Source organism: Chiloscyllium punctatum, chromosome 41 (assembly GCF_047496795.1).
Source record: "Chiloscyllium punctatum isolate Juve2018m chromosome 41, sChiPun1.3, whole genome shotgun sequence".
NCBI classification, from domain to species: Eukaryota; Metazoa; Chordata; class Chondrichthyes; order Orectolobiformes; family Hemiscylliidae; genus Chiloscyllium; species Chiloscyllium punctatum.
Window position 1 is genome coordinate 12,092,934 of NC_092779.1, and position 22,472 is coordinate 12,115,405.

Here is a 22,472-nt window from a genome sequence, read left to right on the forward strand (position 1 = left end):
CACAATAGACCGTCACCAACTCACCCTTTATTTACATGTGGAAAGTCAAGATATTGGTCCAGCTCACTCAGAGCTGCCCCCAGAGTGAACAGAATGTTAGACAATCCTCTTTTTGTTTCAGCCATGATTCCTGATTGAACCAGATTTACAGTCCCAGTCAAGGAACTCACATTCAAGGTCCACTTGGCAGACTCTGTTATAATCACTACATTGCAGTTTGTGACATTTTCCTTGGGTTTGTCTCGTTACAAAGACCATGCCAGAGGTTCCTCAGAAAGGTGTTAACCCTCACAGTGAGGCATGAACACAGTGCAGCCATGGTATTACTGAACAGCAGCACAGGCTGACAGCTTGTGGGGCTTCCCGGTTACACCCCTTTCTGTTCTTCCCTTGGTTTTTTAATTCCAGCCCCTGCCCTCTCTCAATCTCACATCTGAACATGTATTAAGCAGGGAGGAACAAACAAAACATTGGAGGTGTAGTGGACAGTGAAGATTTGGGAAAGCAAATCTTAGCAGGACTTACACACTTAATAGTAAGGTCCTAGGGAGTGTTGCTGAACAAAGAGACCTTGGAGTGCAGGTTCATAGCTCCTTGAAAGTGGAGTCGCAGGTAGATAGGATAGTGAAGAAGGCATTTGGTATGCTTTCCTTTATTGGTCAGAGTATTGAGTACAGGAGTTGGGAGGTCATGGTGCGGCTGTACATGACATTGATTAGGCCACTGTTGGAATATTGCATGCAATTCTGGTCTCCTTTCTATCGGAAAGATGTTGTGAAACTTGAAAGGGTGTTGCCAGGGTTGGAGGATTTGAGCTATAGGGAGAGGCTGAACAGGCTGGGGCTGTTTTCCCTGGAGCGTCGGAGGCTGAGGGGTGACTTTATAGAGGTTTATAAAATTATGAGGGGCATGGATAGGATAAATAGACAAAGTCTTTCCCCTGGGGTGGGGGAGGCCAGAACTAGAGGGCATAGGTTTAGGGCGAGAGGGGAAAGATATAAAAGAGATCTAAGGGGCAACTTTTTCACGCAGAGATGGCACGTGCATGGAATGAGCTGCCAGAGGAAGTGGTGGAGGCTGGTACAATTGCAACATTTAAAAGGCATTTGGATGGGTATATGAAAAGGAAGGGTATGGAGGGATATGGGCCAGGTGCTGGCAGGTGGAACTAGATTGGGTTGGGATATCTGGTCGGCATGAACTGGTTGGACTGAAGGGTCTGTTTCCATGCTATACATCTCTATGACTCTAATATGTTCTATTCAACCTGGTCAGAGACGTTTTTACACAACTCGGGAGGTGAGACTTGGAATTTAAGTCTCCTGGCTCAGAGGTACGGACAGTATCACAGAACCATAAAACGCACCTTTCTTTCATTTCTACCATTGAACAATTAATGATCCAATTTTATTTATATTTGTAACAATTTAAATTCTGGCTAAATTACATTAAAAAGAAAAACATCCAATTATAGATGGGTACATGAATAGGAAGGGTTTAGAGGGCTAGATGCTCAATGGGACTAGATTAATTTAGGATATCTGGTTGGACAACTTGGACCAAAGGGTCTGTTTCCATGCTGTACATCTCTCACTCTCTATTTTAAATTGTAAATGAAACCTTGCCCACTTTTCTGCAGGGTCTACATGGGTTTGATAATATCAATGGTGTTGCGACACCCTTCATTATTCCCCTCCCCTACTTTACTCTAATGATTCAATAAAAAATCCCAAACCTTCTAAAGTGCCCCTTCTCTTGTCAGGATCAAGGCGACATAAGCAGCAGATGGGCTGATGTGATTGCTTTTAGCTCCTGGCCTCCATGAAACCTCATCCACAGGCTCGAGGACTGCAGAAAGAGCAAAGATGAAAATACGGTGCAGCTTGGAATTGGTCCTTCCAAAAGACGAAACCGGACTTTGGAAATAAAGACAGAATAAGAGAATAACCTTTTTGGCTTTGTTATACCCATCACTGGCTGCACTCGGTGGATTAACACATGCACAATATGAGAGAGAGAGGTGATTGTTTAATATCACTAGGCAAGTAGGCAACCCTCTAGCTTCACTTAATCCGATCACTCCCTTTTTGGTCATTTGAAGATAAACTAATTATACTTTTACTCCTTTGCACTCCAAAGCATCGAAGAGGTTTACTCCCTAACCAGTGAGACCGTTGCAGGATACATATGAAGACCTGTGTCTCACCACGATGATGCTGAGCATGTGCAGTAGGATCACAGTGGCCATATTTAATGCAGGGCTCCATCTCCTGCACCCGGAACAAACAGTGTTCATGTAGTATAAAGGGTTACTGTAAATATGTGAAGAAAGTTTACATCATTGGCAAGTGATGTGAGATCACATGATGACCAGGACATTGATCTCTCCAACAGCCTCCTGGTATAGCTGAAGTCTTGACTGGTACATTTGCCATGTTTATGTAAAAGAAAATGTTCACTGATATCATAAGACTCCTGCAATATTGATCAGCCACTTTCCTGGGCCCCTCTGTAACAGAATTCCCAATGTTTTCCTGCCTCATTAACATGTGGAATGCTGCGGTGACACAAACATTCAAGGTGCTGATTCTCCACAGTAGGCCGTGAGTGTGTTCGAAGTCCCTCATGCAGCCTTGCTCAGTTTTTACGTTGCAGCCTGGCTTCCAGACAGCACACTCATTGACAGAAAATTCCAGCCTATCCGGACCACATGATCCTCTTAGCATTGCCCTGGGTTCGATCCAATGATGATTTCAGCATTGTGGCAAGTTTACGAAGTGTGTGTGGAGCCAGTTTACTAAAGGAGTGGTGAAGGGACTGCATGTGGGTGGGGGCAATGGAAACAAAAAGGCTCAGAAGTGAATTTTGAAGAAAAAAATCAAAATATAGGCATCTGCAATGGAAATTTCGTAGCCATAATTAATGCACATTGTGAATCACTCCTAGCAAACAAATGGGAGGAAGTACCACAAAGAACAGGCAATGTGAAGCACTGCAGTCAACCTGACGAAGAAAAACCAATTGCCACACTGTGTTGGACCAGGGGTATCTCATCCAGGATTGATAAGCACAAGCTCTCAACCATGTAAACGTGGTCATTTCACGTTCTGGAGATTGTGTTGCAGGTTGCAAAGAACTGGCATAGAGTCAGCCAAACATGACTATGATCCATTTATCCACTGCACCCAAGGATAGAACAACCTGAGAGATGGAAGCTCAGGGACGTGGTGGTGGTGGTGAGCGAGTGCTGTGCCCATCTCAAACCATTTGCACCTTCTCACTTTACCAAAAGAAGAAATCGTCGGGGCAGTCTGTCTCTTCAGAATTTGAACAGTTATGGTTGGAGCAATAGAACTTATTCCTTTTTAGCAAACTTAATTTTTGCTTTCCTTCTGAATATGCAATTATGACATTCAATTGCATTTTTAGTTAAATTACACCTAACGTTTAGTCACCGAGCTGGGAATTTGTGTTGCAGACGTTTCGTCCCCTGTCTAGGTGACATTCTCAGTGCTTGGGAGCCTCCTGTGAAGCCTTCCCAGCTCGGCGAACAGAACCACAACAACGAGCACCTGAGCTAAAAATCTTCTCACAAACTTTTAACGTTTAGTCAATCAATGTTTCATTGCTCTATTATCAAAAACATGCCAGGTCTTTTATCACATTCAGATGAGATTTATTCATTTCCCTAAAAAAAATGAAGGTGATCGGAACGTAAAAATAGGTGCAGCCCAACGGTTTTCTCAGTAATTCCTTCGGAGGAAGAGGAGGAGGCCAGAACACTTTTGACGACATGGTTCAGTAACTTAGTCCCCATTTCACTGCAGCCAACTCTTCTCCAACCACCTGGCCTTTCCTGACTGCTTGAATGGTTAGTGCCATTGTCAGGAGCATTCCAAGCTGAATCAGCGACTCTGCTTAGTCACTCTCAACCTTCAAAGTCAGGCAGGAGTTAGGAGTTCAAAGGAGTAACTGTGAGACACAATGTCTGTCTTAGTTAGGAGTTCCAGTGCACAGCTTCTGTGTGACATTGATTCCTTAAAATAATGAGGCCGTGATGTGAATTGTTAGGCGTCACGTCACCATAAATGCAAGTCCGGGACAGCGGAAGCTTTTGGAAACATAAGCAGCTCCATTATTCCTCTTTATTCTTCCACGAGGAAATTGATGAGGGCGGTTCTGGGAGACAGGATGGCTTTCTTGATGACACGCCCCTGCAGCTGTTTGATGCCCAGTTCGCTTTGAAGGATGAGCTCCTGCACTCTCTCAACATTCTGGATGACTCGTTGAGGCAGGTTTACTGAGCCACAAACCTGGTTGTTGATCTGTTGGGGAGAGAAAGAGAGCGCAAAATGAGAAATAGCTGAGCAATTGAATGGGACAGTCTGTTACTGATTGGCTTTATATATCCACCATCTCTAGCCTTAGAGAGAGATAACTGAAGTCAAGATCTCCAAAAGTACCGGGATAACACCTGAATGGTGGGTTCTTGCATGAAGAAGAGTTGGAAAGGCTGGAGATTTTATAAGAGAAAGAGGTCACTTGAGTGACATGTGCAACATGCTGAGAGGTCTTAACAGAGTGTGTGTGGAAAGGAAGCTTCCTCTTGAGAGAGGATCAGAACTTGGAGTCACTGCTTCATGGTTAGTCATTTAAGACAGAGATAAGGACAAATTTCTTTCACAGAGGGTTGAAAGCCCTTGGAACTCTCTTTCTCAAAAGGCAGTGGTAGAAGAGTCATATAGCACAGAAATAGACCCTTTGGTCAACCTGTCCTTGCCAAACATAATAGCAAACTAAATTAGTCCCACCTGCCTGCTCCTCGCCCATATCCCTCCAAACCTTTCCTATTCATGTACTTATCGAAATGTCATTTAAATGCTATAACTATATCCACATCCAACACTTCCCCACACGAACCACCCTCTTCAAAAAAACATTGCCCTCATGTCTTTTTGAATCTCTATCCTTTCACCTTAAAAATATGCCCCCTAGCCTTGAAACCACGCACCCTAGGGAAAAGACACCTCCCATTAACCCCATCTAAGCTGAAAATGTGTTGCTGGAAAAGCACAGCAGGTCAGGCAGCATCCAAGGAACAGGAGAATCGATGTTTCGGGCATCAGCCCTTCTTCAGGAATTAACCCTATCTATCCTTGAACATTTTTAAAGTGGAGATAAGCTAGATATTTGATAAGTGGGAGGGCGTGAGGAAGGTTAACTGGCGAAACGTAGAGTAATCAGATCAGCTTTGACCATGGACAGACGCAGCAGGTCAGAGCTCCGATTTTGTAAGCTTTGTAAAGATGCCCTTTGGCTTGGCACTCATTCCCACTGCAGTTCTCGAGTCACCAGCAGAGCTCTCGGTTTCCTTGGTCACTGCCCTGATCAACCCGGATCAAGCTGTGGCAATGGCAGCAGGCCAGAAGCTTCATGACGTCATTATTACGCCATCAGCAGTTACTCGGAATTTATCGGTTAACCTCAGAGAGTACGAGAGTCATCTATCATTGCAGCTGCACCCATCATTACAAACCATGTGCAGTTCAAGGGCACTCCACTGAAAACTCAGTTCCCCAGTTCACAAACAATCGAGAAGCAACCACCACTTGCATTTCTATAGCACCTTTGTACAGATTTGGATTACTTGTTACTTTGGTTAGACCTTCAGCATGTGACTCTTACATCAATCATGTTACTCCAGTCATTGATTTGTCACCAGCACCACCTTACTTTTGATGTTTTGTAATTATCTCTCTACCCCAATTAATCAGATTATAGGTCATCCTTTCGCTTGCTATTCACTTTACTCTCACCGTCTGACACTCTTGATCACCTGTAAAGATGTATTATTCAGCCTGTTGATACAACACACACTATTTGTACAATCATTTGATCTCTCCAATTACACACTGTGCGCCTGTGTGCTTCTCTTCACTTGACGTGAAGAAGGAGCGGCGCTCCGAAAGCTAGTGACTTCAAACAGACCTGTTGGACTATAACCTGGTGTCATGTGACTTCTGACTTTGTCCACCCCAGTCCACCACCGGCACCTCCCCCATCATGCCTTTAATTGAGTGACAGAATATTACAGCAGAGCGTCAAATGGTGCAACACAGCAGCATTATCAAGAGAACTTAGGTTCTGAGCCACTTCAGGACATGTAGGGTAGAGGGTGGGGATGGGGGTGAGAGGAGCAGGTGATCAAAAGAGCTGTACAAACATTAAGATAAAATAAAGGCTGCGGACGCTGGAAATTTGAAACAGAAACAGAAATTGCTGGAGAAACCCAGCAGGTCTGACAGTGTCTGGACAGGAAGCAGAGTTAGTGCTTCAAGATTGGTGACCCTTCTTCAGAACTGATAGCAGCTGCAAACAAAAAGTGGTATTTATGCTGACCGCAGGGTGAGGGAAGGGTAAACAAAGTGAACGGATAGGCAGAGATGGAGTCCATCTGCGATGCTGCAGACCTGCTGAGCTTTTCCAGCAATTTCTGTTTTTGTTCCTGATTTCCAACATCTGTGGTTCTTTTTGTTTTTAAGAGAAGCTAGATAGGTGACAGTAGGGACTATATGAGAATGGATTGATTGTGCGAAAAGCAGCCGATGTCATGACAAGGCCTGAAGTGTGTGAGGGGGTCAGTTAAGGACATGGAAGGTGGTGTTCGGGCTTTAAATGTACTCAATATTGTGTCCCAAAGACTGCAGGCTCCCCAAGTAGAAAATGAGATGCTGTTCTTCCAGCCTGTGCTAAGCTTTGCTGGAGCACTGCAGCAAGCCTGAGACAGAGATGTTGGCCAGGGAGCAGGGTGAGGTGCTGAAATGGTAGGTGACTTGTGGGAAGAGGGAGTGGGTGAGTTTGAAGAGGAGGATTCAGGAGTTTCGGGGTTGAGGCAGCTGAAGACAGCCAGAGAAATGAATGCACATAACAGACTTCACACACCTAGATTCCCCTTTCTTCCCTACACCCCCTAACCACCCCCTAACCACCCCCACCCCCCCACCCCTCCCCAATATTCCCTTTACCTTCGCTTTTGTTATTTTGATAATGGAAGGCGATGTGAAACCTTCACCTGCATAACGAGACTGCAGATGTCTAATATTACAACTTGCAACCACAGCTGGCCTCACCTCATCCCACACACACTTTTCATTGAAGGAGAGACTACAAGCCAGGCTCCCTAGTCTGCTGACGTAAATCCTCTCTAACTCCAGGGCACTGAATTAACTGCTGCTCTGGCTGTGACCAACTAATTCAGCGTGGGTTGTGGATTAACTTTAGATCTGTCAGGTCTGAACTTGCAATTTCTTACAGAAAAGAACATGGGCAGTGAGTGACAGGGCTGCAATGCAGTCAACAGCATTTGTCATTTCTCAAACATCACATTTGCACAGCTGTAGGACGATGCTATGCATGTTGTATATTCGAGTCAGAGAGATGTACAGCACGGAAACAGACCCTTTGGTCCAACTTGTCCATGCCGACTAGATATCCCAACCCAATCTAGTCCCATTAACAAGCACTTGGCCCATGTCCCTCTAACCCATTCCTATTCATATACTCATCCAGCCAAGGTCAGCTGTGAATTTCACTGTTTGTTAATTTTTCATAGACACACACTGATGTCCAGAGATACTTGAATGCAAACAGCAAAGGCAGTAACTGTGCAGATACACTGCTGTGTCCAACAGCAGTATCGGTTTCTTTCTCTGACCATGATGAGATATCTGTATCATCGATAGTCACAGGTGAGGTGCCGGAAGACTGGAGGTTGGCAAATGTGGTGCCACTGTTTAAGAAGTGTGGTAAGGACAAGCCAGGGAACTATAGACCAGTGAGCCTTGGAAAGGCAGGAACTGATTATAGACAGTCAACATGGCTTTGTGCATGGAAAATCATTTCTCACAAGCTTGATTGAGTTTTTTGAAGAAGTAACAAAGAGGATTGATGAGGGCAGAGCGGTAGACGCGAACGATATGGACTTCAGTAAGGTGTTCAACAAGGTTCCCCATGGGAGACTGGTTAGCCAGGTTAGATCACATGGAATACAGGAAGAACCAGCCATTTGAATACAGAACTGGCTCAAAGGTAGAAGACAGAGGGTGGTGGTGGAGGGTTGTTTTTCAGACTGGAGGCCTGTGACCAGTGGAGTGCCACAAGGATCAGTGCTGGTCCACTACTTTTCATCATTTATATAAATGATTTGGCTGTGACCATAAGAGGTATAGTTAGAAAGTTTGCAGATGACACCAAAATTGGAGGTGTAGTGATAGCAAAGAAGGTTACCTCAGATTACAATGGAATCTTGATCAGATGGGCCAATGGGCTGAGGAGTGGCAAATGGAGATTAATTCAGATATATGCGAGGTGCTGCATTTTGGGAAAGCAAATATTAGCAGGACTTATACACTTGATGGTAAGGTCCGAGGGAGTGTTACTGAACAAAGACACCTTGGGGTGCAGGTTCATAGCTCCTTGAAAATAGAGTCGCAAGTAGATAGGATAGTGAAGAAGGTATTTGGTATGCTTTCCTTTATTGGTCAGAGTATTGAGTACAGGAGTTGGGAGATCATGTTGCGGCTGTACAGGACATTGGTTAGGCCACTGTTGGAATATTGTGTGCAATTCTGGTCTCCTTCCTATCAGAAGGATGTTGTGAAAGTTGAAAGGGTTCAGAAAAGATTTACAAGGATGTTGCCAGGGTTGGAGGATCTGAGCTACAGGGAGAGGCTGAACAGGCTGGGGCTGTTTTCCCTGGAGCGTCGGAGGCTGAGGGGTGACCTTATAGAGGTTTACAAAATTATGAGGGGCATGGATAGAATAAATAGGCAAAGTCTTTTCCCTGGGGTGGGGGAGTCCAGAATTAGAGGGCATAGGTTTAGGGTGAGAGGGGAATGATATGAGAGAGACCTAAGGAGCAACGTTTTCACACAGAGGGTGGTACGTGTATGGAATGAGCTGCCAGAGGAAGTGGCGGAGGCTGGTACAATTGCAACATTTAAAAGGCATTTGGATGGTGATATGAATAGGAAGGGTTTGGAGGGATGTGGGCCGTGTGCTGGCAGGTGGGACTAGATTGGGTTGGGATATCTGGTTGGCATGGACAGCAGCTCTTACAGCTACAAATTTTTTCCCGTCCTCCATCTTGGATTATCCAGAATCCCTGGAGCTGGGTAAGTTGTTGCTAAGAGATTGTGGTGCTGGAAAAGCACAGCAGGTCAGGCAGCTTCCAAGGAGCAGGACAGTTGATGGTTATGGCAAAAGCCCTTCATCAGGAATGATTCTGCCTGACCTGGTCGGAAGCCTGACCTGCTGTGCTTTTCCAGCACCACACTCTCAACTCTAATCTCCAGCATCTGCAGTCCTCACCTTCGCCAAGTTATTGGTAAGCCTGTGTCAATTAGAAAGAGTAGATCATACAGTTTCTTGAACCTGCTGTCCATTCACTAAGCCCGTGGCTGATAAATCGATTAACTCCATTTTCTTGCCTGACCTTCAATAATCTTGACTCGTCGATCAATCTCCTTCTAACTCACTCAAGAGCGGGATTCACAAGTAGAAAGTGTGACAGAAAGTCAAGTACCCTTGGCATTTGAGAAGTCGGTGACATCATGGAAAGGTCATCCAGAGGCTGTTGGCCTGGGATCATGGGTTCAAATCCCACCTCAGAAACCACAACCATTGAGAAGGACAAGGACAGCAGATAGATGGGAACATAATCACTGCCTGTAAGTTCCCCTCCAAGCAACTCACCATCCTGACCATTGTTACTTCAATGTTGCTGGATCAAAATTCTGCAACTCTCTCCTGACCTGCACCCATGGGTGCAGCTGGACCCAACGTGCCCTCCAACCTGTAAGACTGCATGGCACACCGAGGCTCTTTGCACACCCATCAGCATTCCAACACAGCTTCGTAAGTCAATGCCATACACGGACCTCACAGCTCTTGAAAAGCACTCTTGAAGTGTTGCCTGCACCCCAAGAACAGCAGCAGTTCTAGATGGCAACTCAACCAGGGGAATCAGTTAATTAAAATCCAGAATGGAAAGCTAGTCTCAGCACTGGCACCCCTGAAACTACCATTAATTGTCTAAGAAAATTGGGCTGACTAATACCCTTTCGGGAGGAGATCCACACTCCTTCTCCGGGCTGGTCTACATGTGACTCCAGACTCCCTGCAACATGTTGGTTCTTACCTATCCTCTGAAATAAACCAGGGAGCAAATCAGTTTAAAGGATGTTTAGGATTGGGTAATAAATGCTGGACCTGCCAGTGATGCCTGAATCGCGTGAAGAATTAAAAAAAACATTAAGGTTATTTACAAAGCTCACACCCACTTCAGAGATTAGACGTGCTTTAAAACAGTCAATAAGATTCTCAGCTTTCAACAATCTCGAGAACTCCCAGTCGACACAAAGCAGAAATCCTGTGACAGGCTGGAACATGCAGGCGCATCACACACACACGCAGCCTACTGGAAGGCACCCTCCAGTTTCAACCCCTTTATAAGCACAGAGTTTTGGGATGAGAGACAGTGATATTCTTTCCGTCAAACAGGAAAATGGTTGGCTTTTAGCCAGAGGGAAGCCACTGCAATGTTCAAGCTGGAATTCCGAGAAATGTCAAAAAGATGCCAGGACAGTGCTGAAAAGCAGATTTATGAAGATAGCACACAATTGTGCATTTTAAAAGGATCAAAGTTGAATCAAACAAACGCTGCTCACCTGCATAAAGTTAACAATACCTGTTTGATTAGAAACATTGACTGTGTTGACATTACACTATCATAATTCCTTGCATGGTATAATATGTGACAATAGAAACATCTGAGGTGAATTAAACTTGCACAAGGGAAGACATGGTCTTCACTGAAACATGTGGAGGGTTAAACTTTGTAAAAGGAAGCCTTCACTTTGAAATGTATTAAGTATCATTCCAGAATTAGATGGAAGTTTTCTGATGACAATAGACAACTTTGGGGGTAAATTATCGTGGCCTTTTCATGGTTGTTAGAGAGAGGGTATTTAAGACATAGAATGAAAAGTGCCCAGTTTTCATACACAGTGATTAACATTAATCACTCCTGGTTCAACATTACCCACTGATTTGACAATGTTACACATGTGGAAGGTTGAAATTACAAGCAACTGAATGGAGATGAAACAAGACTTGGTGTCACCCTGATGAAGGGCGAAACATCGAGTCTCTTGCTCCTCAGATGCTGCCTGACCTGCTGTGCTTATCCAGCACCACACTCTCGACTCTGATCTCCAGCGTCTGCAGTCCTCACTTTCTCCTCACTGTCACCCTGGATGTTTGAGGCTCTCTCTCCAATCCTGGATTTGGGGAATAACAATCCGCTCAAACACACACACACCTACACACAAGCTGCCCCTAACACTGCTTGACCCAGATAGTGCAACATGGTCATGATTCCACTCTTGAATGACTACTGTGCTAGTCATGCACAGGAATTTCATATTAAATTCATTCGCAGGACCTGGGAATCACCAGACGAAGTCAGCATTTGTCAGTCATTCCCAATACCTGAGTGGCTTGTTACATCTTTGGTTTCAGAGGACAGTTGAGAATTAGCCCTTTCATTGTGTATTTAAACACATACTGAGCATGGATCAGGCATCTAGTAGTGTGGAAGCCAGCATCAGCTACCTTGGAGACACTGAAAGGAGGATTTCTGGGAACAATGCATAAGCCAGGCATTATGAGAATAATACAGAATAGAGAAAGATGGAGCAAGTGTAACAGAACAAGTGCCATGGAAAGCAAGAGTTATATTTAAGATTCATCTCCCTCAGCCATGGTGAAACTTCTACTCCTCACTTAGGATCTTACCCTGACAACCATCGTCACGGTGTCTGGCTGCTGCAGATAGACTGGGTCCACCTTTGGCCACTGTTGAAACAGCACATCCGTGTCCCACCGATAGTGACTGGTCAGCTTGTTCTGGACACTGGAAAGACCTGCAACAGATAGGAATACATGCATTTGTATCTCAGTAGAAAGTTTAAAGTGGAATTTCCTGAAAGACTTTCAGCTGGAGGTACCTTGGAGGAAGTCACAAAGGGAGGAGTGCTTCAGACCCTCTTGGACACAGTGCAAAGCAAATACCCCTGTGCCCGATTAGAAACTAGAGGCCATCGTTGTGAATGCAAGACTGGACTTTCACGTGACAAGACCAGGGGATTGCATGGACTAGCTCTCCCTCACATAACTAAACAAAAAGAAAAATCTGTCGCATTATACTCCAAATAGCCTGGCTTTAATACCGTCATTGCTCCAGAGAACAAAATTTGCATAAATTACTCTATGCCATAAACCAAGTCAATCAAGACTTATCAATGCAATAATATATTAACTAACTCCAACAACTGGTCTATCATTTTCAGAAGTTACCCGTAAGAAGGGGCAGTGCTCCGAAAGCTTGTGATTTCATATAAACCTTTCAGAACTATAAACTGGCTCATGTGACTTCTGACTTTGTCCATCCCAGACCAATACTGGCACCTCTCCCTCACGTTCCATCATTGCTGGTATTCAAGCAAATAAAGCTTGAATATGACTTCAAGGACCAAATACAACAGGCACATGCATCCCAAGCAGATGTTTGGGAACAGATGGGATTATCTGGTCACAGGCTGGGAAGCTGGGTATATATTTTTTTACAATCAAATGGATTCCCAAAATTCTCACATTCCCAAAATCGGTTTTATTTAGTCTCTTATGTAGTCGGTCACCATGGTCTAAAACAATGAGGCAATGTTAAACAACCGTGGGATAGACAATCTTGTGCAGGAACTAGACGTGACTGAAGGGAGGCTAGGAGTGAAGGTTGTTGGTATCAGGGCAGCTTGAAGCTGGGATCCTTCTTTGTTAGGCCTCTTGCATTGAAATAAATGCTGCTTAATTTGCCAGTCCTATCTTGTTCTCTGCTTTGTCCTGCCTGCCCTGACTGTTTGACTTACTTTTCTCAACTGTACCAGTCTCAGATTGATCTCCCACCCACCCCCACCACACCAATTTAAATCCTCCCGAGCAGCTCTAACAAATCTCCCTGCCAGTATATTAGTCCCCTTCCAATTCAGATGCAATCCATCCCCCTTGTACAGGTCACTTCCAGCCCAGAAGAGATGCCAATGATCCACAAATGTGAATCCTTCTCCCGTACACCAGCTCCTCAGCCATGCTTTCATCTGCTCTATCCTCCTATTACTACCCTCAATAGCTCATAGCACCGGGAGTAATCCAGATATTACTCCCCTTGAGGACCTCCTTTTTAAATTCCTGCTTAACTTTCTATTTTTCCCTACAGAATCTCATCCTTTTCCCTTTCAATGTCGTTGTTTCCAATGTGTACAATAACATCCTGCTGGGCCCTCTCCCCCTTGAGAACATCTTGCACCCTCTCTGAGACATCCTTGACCCTGGCACCAGGGAAGCAACATACCATTCTGATTTTTCACTGCTGGCCAGAGAAACATCTGTCTGTGCCTCGGACTAGAGAGTCCCCTCACATAATCTCTCTCTCTCGAAACCTGTTGCAGCCCTCAGCGGTGGTTGATGGGGTGGGGCAGTGGGGAAGATAGCTGATGGGGTGGGGTTGGGTGGGGTGAGGTTGGCTGGTGGGGGTTTGGGTTGGGGATGGGGGAGGGTGGTGACTGGTGGGGGAAGGGGTTGCTGGTGAGGTGGGACTTGGGTTGGGGGGGGTGGGTGGTGAGGTGGGATTTGGTTTGGAGTGGGGGTGGCTGATGGAGTGGGGCTTGGGTTGGGGGTGGGGTTTAGGTTGGAGTGGGGGTGGGGTAGGGGGGTGGCTGATGGGGTGGTGGTGGGAATGGTTGCAGAGGCGACAGACAGAGCTCCGAGCCTCACCCTGCAGATACCAGAAGAGTTGGGGGAATGGTTTTTCAAACTGCTGTTTAATACCTTGACACAAATATAAGGGCAGAGTCGCTGTAGCACTTCAGCCCCCAGTACTGCAGGAAGGAACTATCCTGTTTCTTAGCCTGGTTGACGTTAGACAATTTCCAAATCTACTCCAAAGGTTAAACCTGAACTCCATTGTTCAATGTGACAGAACTAGTGACATACTGAAGCGATGGCAGGCACAGATAAACACCGACTAAACCAAGGGTCATGTTTACATTTCTGTGGAAAACAGGAACAGGAATCTGTCAGGCAGACTCAGCCAAGTTTCGGGGGTGCGGCCAGGAGTTGCATAAAGGGAAGGCTGCTCCATCGACTTAAGTACAAATGTCTAACCACTGCCCAGAGCCCTGCTTAAATTGGAAAAGGTCAGAAATGGGGAAGTGCCAGCCTACAGCAGGAAAGCCATGTTCATTCGAACTGCTACGCAATGTTGAGCAGTCACTTCCTGCAATAGTATCGATGTAACAAGAACCTTGCAAAAGTGGCAGATTTGCATTTTGAAAATGTGTTGTGAGATGCAGGCAAGGGAATTAATTTAGTTTTTGCCAGTAGGTGAATGCCTTGGTGGAGGTTTATGGTACAGTGAATCTGAATGGAACAGGTGGAGCTGGCCTCGCCTGTCCCATTATTGAGCCATTCAGATTTTCATTCTGATGCAACAGGCTTTACTGTCTGGATAGCTGTAGGTTTCCTTGAAAAAAATACCCTGTTGCTTTGATGATATTTTCAATATTTCTGCTTTGTGGTGGCAGAAATTCCCAGAAGTTGCAAAGTGGGATAGTGAGGCAAATTTATCTTTCAACTCTCTCCAGAGGAACAAAAGGGAGTCTCAAAGAAAGTCTATAAAATTCTAACAGGAATAGACAGGGCATAAACAGGAAGCATGCTCCCGAAAACTGGGGAATCCAGAACCAGGGACCACAGTCTAAGAATGTGAGGTAGACCATTTAGGAGCGAGCTGGGGAGAAATGTCTTCATCCAAAAAGTGGTGAGCCTCTGGGATTCTCTGCCACAGAAAGCAGTTGAGTCCAAAACGTTAAATGCTTTCAACAAAGAGTTAGGTACAGTTCTTAGGGTTAAAGGGATCAAAGGGTGTGGGGAGAAACCAGGAACAGGTTATTGAGTTGGATGATCAGCCATGATTGCACTGACTGATGGAACAGGATCAAAGGGCCAAATGACCTACCTCTACTCCTAACTCCTAACAGTATCTTGTTTTCCAAGATATGAATGTTACTGGCCAGGCCAATATTTATTACACATCCCCGATTGCTCATGAGAAGTTAGTTCTGAGTCATCTTCATGAACCAATGTTGTCTGTGTGTCCAGACACATGCCAAAATGATGCTGTTCCTGGGGACAGTTCAAGTCAACAACGCACTGCCGTGGGTCTGGAGTTACGTATGGCCAGACTGCCTTCCCTGAAGGTCAATGATGAACCAGATGCATCTTTACAATAATCCAGTAGCTTCACAGTCATTAAGGGAGAGATGTATTCCAGATCTATTCCAGATTAATTCAAGTTCTAACGCGTTGCTACAGTGGAATTTGAACTCCGGTATTATACAGGAGTCTCCGTTTTGAAGAGTCATAGAGGACTCAAAATGTTAACTGATTCTTTCTCCACAGACGCTGCCAAATTCGCTTAGTTTCTCCAGTTTTTTTTTTAAAAAAGTGTTTATTCCGATTAACAGTCCAATAACATCATGTGATTGTCCGATGCAAGAAACAACTGGGTGCAGAGTTAAGTAAAATGAACTTAAAAGGGCAGGCTTGTTAGAAGAAATAGGCTTGCTTCAGTTCCTAATCATTAAGCCCTTAGAGCCAAAGTTATTCTCATCTCTTACTATGTTGCTCAAGCACAGATCATTTCTAAGCTTTATATTCTCCTCCAGATGTAATCAGCAAAACACAACAGTACAGTGCAAAACGTACAGGGACTGAACCACGGCAGAAGGCACAAAAAACTAAGATTTATTACGACCAGGCTCTGTTGAGCAACTTCCACATGATCTACAAATAGAAATACAAATATAAAACAGCAAATGCTCAGAATTCGGTGCTGCATAAGATAGTGACTGCAGTAGGACAGGACAGTTTCAGTTCCTCGGATATGTACATACATACACACACACACACACACACACACACACACACACACACACACACACACACACACACACACACACACACCAGTTGAAGCAGATCGGGTACTTCATAACGCAAGGTGGAAAGTTGCTCCTGATTCAGAGCGGAGTATAATGAGAGTGGAGATTGGGAACTCAGGCAGACGGGTCCACCTGATTTTTAAAAATCTGATAACCCAAAATGTAACAGCGAGGGTAAATTCCATACTCAGCATCCCATTCCCATGGGAATATGCAAAGTACCTTACATTTGTCAGTTTCTCATGGGAACACCGGCAAAGCCAGCATTTATTGCCCATTCCTAAATACCTTCGGACTGAATGGCTTGCTAGGGCCATTGCAAAGGGCAGTTAAGAGTCAACCACATTACTATGGGCCTGAAGTGACACGTGACTGATACTTTTCACAAGAAAAGCTGCAGAGGTACAGCAAAGGTATAACAAGATAACCTGGCAAGAACAAACACTGATTCAAAGATGAAGAGAATTTTTGCAGCCACCAGAAACCTCCAAGTGGTTTACAGCTGATACCATTAGCCACTGCTGCAATATAGGAAATGCAGCAGCCAATTTACACACAGCAAGCTCCCGCAGTGTGACAATGATCAATTTTGTTTTGTGATGCCAATTGAGGGATAAATGTTGGCCAGCAGACCAGGGACAATTTCCCTGGATCTCCATGAAATAGCACCCTGGAATATTTTACATTTGCCCAGGGGGATTTGCACCATTACTTAGTGTCCCCTCCATGAGATGGCACTTACAAGAGTGCAGTGCACCCTCAGTACTGCACTGGACTGCCAGCCTTGATTTTTCCGCTCGAATTATTGAGTGGGATTTGAACCCAGAATCTTCTGACTCAGAAGCAAGTGTGCAAACAGAAATGAAAATAAAGACCTTCAGAAGCGAAACTGTTTGCTAACATCTCGAAAAGTAGATGGTAAGAGAGAAAGCACATAGTTAAAAAGTTGCCATTTGTAAAGTAAATGTGCAGTTGTTGTGTCATTAGTGGAGTGTTACTCCTTGAAATTAGCTTTGAGAATATGCAATAACAGAATAGAGTCTGCCTGCAGAAAACCAGTCATGTAACTCTCGATCTTCTAGTTGTGGTTTCAAGAAAGTGACCAGTGTGGGTGGTTGGAAACATGCAGTCGATGAAACTCATTTCTTCAGAACAAAGGAAGAAGGGAAAGGGCACAGAACATTAATTGAGAGAAACAGGGTGACTTGCAGTAATTCACACTTCACCCTCATCAGTAAGCAAAGGGAAATACTTCCACTTAAGTCCACATTCAGTCGTTCACCAAACCTGCTGTGGAAAAATTGCATGACAAAACAGATATAATATTTTTTTTATCAGCCGACGTACTGCTTGTGTGCATTTGGCACATTTTATTTGGAATATTGTTGGAGCTACGCGCATCCAGACAAGAGGGGAGTATTCCATCACACTCCTGACTTGTGCCCTGTAGATGGTGGATAGGCTTTGGGGAGTCAGGGGGTGAGATATTCACTGCTGAATGCCCAGCCTCGAACCTGCTCTTGTTGCCACTGTATTTTTATAGCCAGTCCAGTTCAGTATCTGAACCTCCATCATCAGTACACATGGCTGGGGAATTTCCTTAGATATATGAAATAGCTCTTTTGGTAGGTTTGTAAATTATAAATTTATTATAAATTTAATGTTCATGCTCTGGCCATTAACCTAGATGGGAAAAATGACTAAGAGCAGCATGAAGAAATGCCTTTAATAATTTAACTTCCTTGGCAGCAATTGGTTTCAGATCCCTAGGTCTAAATTATTGAATATTTTTTAGTGTCATTGGGGAATTTGGCACATATTTTTAACCTGCGTTTAAAAAAGGGAATAGCTTTCAGGAGCTGTTTCAGCCAATCAGACTTGGTTAGCTCAGCTGGCTGGACGGCTGGTTTGTGATGCAGAGTGACGCCAACAATGTGGGTTCATTTCCCAGCACTGGCTGTGGTCACCATGAAGGACTCTCCTTCTCAACCTCTCCCCTCACCTGAGGCATGGGGTAAACCACCACCAGTCACCTCTAATAAGAGAACAGCTCTATGATCCTCTAGAACAATGCCATCCAGTGATATTTTCAATACATTTGCCATTATACCAGCATTCTTCCGGCAATGCAGTGAAGTGTTAATTGTTTCTTTTTAAGATTTTTTAATTTGTTGATTGTTTTTGTGCTCAAGTCTCTGGAACAAGTCTTGAACTTACAATCTCCTGATTTGAAGAAATGATCTTTAGCTCATACAATAGAGCAGGGGATCCCAAACCGTCGGTCATGACCTGACTCGAGACTTTGTTGGGGAGTGGGGGGTCACAATTTCTGAGGCAGCCACTATGGCTCTTTAAGACTTGGATAAGTTTTGCCTGCTTCAAAGCCCCTTGAAAAGCTTGTTTCTCTCCTCTCCCAACCCCACTCAGCATTCCCCGAGCACAGATCGCTGTCACAAGCAGCACCTGTAGAAAAGGTGGCTCTTCATTTCTTAAACCACAGTAAACCCTGCAGTTATAAACTCCCTCCATTTCACAATGATTCCCTCCTGTCCCCTACCTCTCCCACTGAATAATTCTCAGCGTACTCCCCCTGCTCCCTGGACTTTTACTCTGGGGTCACAAGGTGTTCATACAGGGTCATTTCAGGAAACAGCAGGGCAGGCACTGCCTTAATATGACAGAGAACAAGAACATGAAGATGCACCAGCCCAGCACCTTCCTGACTTTGGTTAGAGCAAATTGTGCCAAGTTCAATCAATACTGGAGCAGGGCTACAGTAAGGCAAATGCAAGAAAAGAAAATCACACATCAGGGATTCCTGCTATTGTTTCATATGCACATCCAGGAAGATGCCTGCACACCTGGAGAAGTGATTGATTGTGGTCGAACAACTCTACAGCATTGTAGCTCGCACACATGGAGCTCAAGATATTAGAGATCCTTTACAAACAGGTCAGCGTGTGCTGGGTCCATAAATCATTACAGCACAGAAAGAGGCCATTGAGCTCGTGCAGTCTCTCTCTGTCCAGCAATCAAGTCAGCTTCATTCCACTGCTCTATCCCCACAACCGGACAAATTCAATTCCCCAACTGCCTGTAACATTTCCTTGTAAAATCATCGATCATCTCTACTCCCACCACCTGTACAGTGAGCTCCAGATCATTACTGTTCTTAGAGTCATATTAGTGCTGATAGAGGGCATCATGTCTCTAAACAAGCATTACAACTTGACTGAATTCCCCTGCCTTTTCTCTGTAACCCTGGAAACAACCACCAAATATCACCCTGAATGACTTGATTGAACTTGACTCTGCCCCACTTCACGTAGTGCTGCCCAGACCCCAACTAGTCATTGCGTGAATACTGTTTTCTTCGAAATCAACTTTGCTTCTTCTACAAACGTAACTGTTGTAAATGTAATAACTGTTGACTGCTGCATTTTCATGCTCTTTTATATTGTTTTAAATTGCAACTTTAAATCTGTGTCCTCTTGTTCTCAATCAATCATTTTAACAGTGAGAACACTGACTGCAGATAAATTTCTTCCCCACATCCAACCTGCACCTCTTCTCCAAACCTGAAACCTGCTTTACCGAGCTCTTGCTCCATCAGTGAATGGGAATGACTATCCTTTGGCTCCTTCATCAAATTCTGCCATTCTTCCATAAGATTGCTAAAATTTGAGACAGAGATAGAGAGACCGAGAGAGAGAGAGACCGAGACAGAGAGAGAGAGACCGAGAGAGAGAGAGAGAGACCGAGACCGAGAGAGAGACCGAGAGAGAGACCGAGAGAGAGACCGAGAGAGAGACCGAGAGAGAGACCGAGAGAGAGACCGAGAGAGAGACCGAGAGAGAGACCGAGAGAGAGACCGAGAGAGAGACCGAGAGAGAGACCGAGACCGAGACCGAGAGAGAGAGAGAGACAGAGAGAGAGAGAGACAGAGAGAGAGAGACAGAGAGAGAGAGACAGACAGAGAGAGAGAGACAGACAGAGAGAGAGAGAGAGAGAGACAGAGACAAAGATCAATAAATGTTGAGAGAGACAGAAAGAAAGAGATTGAGAGATAGAAAGAGAGACGAGAGAACTGAGACAGTATATTCCTGTTCAGGTGAAAGGAAAGGCTGGTAGGTGTAGGGAATGTTGGATGACAAAATAAATTGACGGTTTGGTTAAGAAAAAAAAAGAAGGAAGCATATGTCAGGTATGGATAGGAGAGAGCGAGTGAATCCTTAAAAGATTCTAAAGGCAGTAAATGTACACTTAAGAGGGAAATCAGGATGGCAAAAAGGGGACATGAGATAGCTTTGGCAAATAGGGTTAAGGAGAATCCAAAGGGTTTTTATAAATACATTAAGGACAAAAGGGTAACTGGGGAGAAAATAGGGCCCCTCAAAGATCAGCAAGGCAGCCTTTGTGTGGAGCCACAAGAGATGGGGGAAGATACTAAACAAGTATTTTGCATCAGTATTTACTGTGGAAAAGGACATGGAAGATGTAGAAAGTGGGGAAATAGACGGTAACATCTTGAGAAATGTCCATATTACGGAGATGGTGGTTCTGGATGTCTTGAAACGCATAAAAGTGGATAAATCCCCAGGATCTGATCAGGTATTTACTAAAACTTTGTGGGAAGCTAGGGAAGTGATTGCTGGGCCTCTTACTGAGATATTTGTATCATTGATAGTCACAGGTGGTAAGGACAAGCCAGGGAACTATAGACCAGTGAACCTGATGTCGGTGGTGGGCAAGCTGTTGGAGGGAATCCTGAGGGACATGATGTACATTTATTTGGAAGTCTTTTGCCTGGGGTGGGGGAGTCCAGAACAAGAGGTTTAGGGTGAGCAGGGAAAGTTTTAAGAAGATGTGGGTGTACTGTACCTTTAAGAGAGTTAAAAGCAACAGAACTACCTGACAGCACCAAGTGTTCTGAAAAAAGATATAATATAACATAACCTTTTGGTCCAGCAGTTAGTGTAGTTGGTTGCTTGGAGACAAAAACAGATTTGAATTAGGCCAATCAGTTTAAATTATACCCCAAAACAATTCCAAACTCCAATCCAGTTTGAATTTAGTGTATTGACAATCTTAAAAGCCAATGACACAAACCGATGCTTTGTGGATAGAAGACTGGGGAAAATTGAACAGGTGGGAGGAGAACTGCCAAGCCAGCATGTGCAGACTGCCCAAAAAATAGCTCTCTAAAAGGTACCTTTATCGATCAGTAACCTGTGAAGCAGAATCCCCGAGAAGAAGAAAGGAAGACACAGGAATACAGTGAAGAACCGAAAGTTGCCTTGTTTTGAGATATGAAGTTTTGTTTTGTAAATCTTAAATCAGGGGTTTTATGGGACTAGCATTGTAGAAGGGGAAGATAAAAGATAGGTTAGAGGAAGGAGTTGTAAATAGCCATTAGGAAATTATTGACTGTTGTACTTTAAGAAATCAAGTTGGTAATTTTTACTTTAAATAGTTCTGGGCCTCTTGAACTTTCACAGATTACTGCACGGGATAAGTATTTTCTGTGTTGCTGTTTAAATTAAGCAGGAGGGTTTACCCTGTGTTGTAACAGTTTTAGGATCCTGCCAAATCATTCCCAAGAACAAACAATTCCTGGGAACTGACACCCTGTCAATCACTCCCACTGTAACTTCTTCAGTCTTGGCACTCCAACCTGATCTTACATTGGGGACCATTAGATTTCTGTCCATCTATCCTACAAATTGCCACACCCTCAGGTAACAGATCAGAAAGAGTGCATATTCGCTCATCCCTTACTATCAGCGACTGGTTAGACCCTGTATCTCTCAAAATTATAACTTCTTGTCCCTCTCTCCCTGTTCTTTCTGAGTAAACTTTACGCATAGGGGCACATTTTTTGTAGAGATCGGGTACTAACTCCATAACCAGCCCCTGCCTAGGCTTTGCACTTGCCTGCAGCTCCTCAGGTCATCTTGGGGTCTCCTTTGCTACCTTCACTAATGCCACTGGCTTAGCTTCTTTTATCAAAACTTTTCCCACAGTGCCTTTCTTTAACGGCCAGCACTGTGTCTTTATGTGCCCCACTTTACCACAGTAGAAACACCTGAAACCTTTCACCTCCTTTTCACCCTCTTGGGCTTCTATTATAATCCTCTGGTAAATTCTTACCAGTGCTCTCTACTCTTGGTTTAGTAATGTAGGGTCTCCCTTTCTCCCAACTTCCATCCCTCACGGGAGATAATTCTGGCTGGAAGCTTGTCTTGTGCACCAACATGTACTTATCTGCTAATTCTGCCGCCCTTCTCACTTCCTGAACTTTCTGTCCCACCACGTGAATTCTTACCATCTCTGGAAGTGAGTTTTTAAACTCCTCCA

The 22,472-nt window shown here is 44.4% G+C and overlaps 1 protein-coding gene across 3 annotated transcripts in view; it reads right to left on the minus strand.

Moving 5' to 3' along the window:
* Positions 1 to 1,957: 1,957 nt before the first annotated feature.
* lars2 (leucyl-tRNA synthetase 2, mitochondrial) overlaps positions 1,958 to 22,472 on the minus strand; it is a 115,221-nt gene continuing 94,706 nt past the window's right edge. The window contains exons 20-21 of one of the 3 annotated variants that reach the window (XM_072560374.1): positions 11,857 to 11,984; positions 1,958 to 4,325 (exon numbers count right to left, since the gene is read on the minus strand). In XM_072560374.1, the coding sequence (XP_072416475.1) occupies positions 4,146 to 4,325; positions 11,857 to 11,984 (308 nt within the window). In that variant the 3' untranslated portion in view covers positions 1,958 to 4,145. Of the gene's footprint in view, positions 4,326 to 11,856; positions 11,985 to 12,098; positions 12,236 to 22,472 lie in introns of those variants that run through there. The other 2 variants (XR_011954996.1, XM_072560375.1) reach the window with 2 other exon arrangements.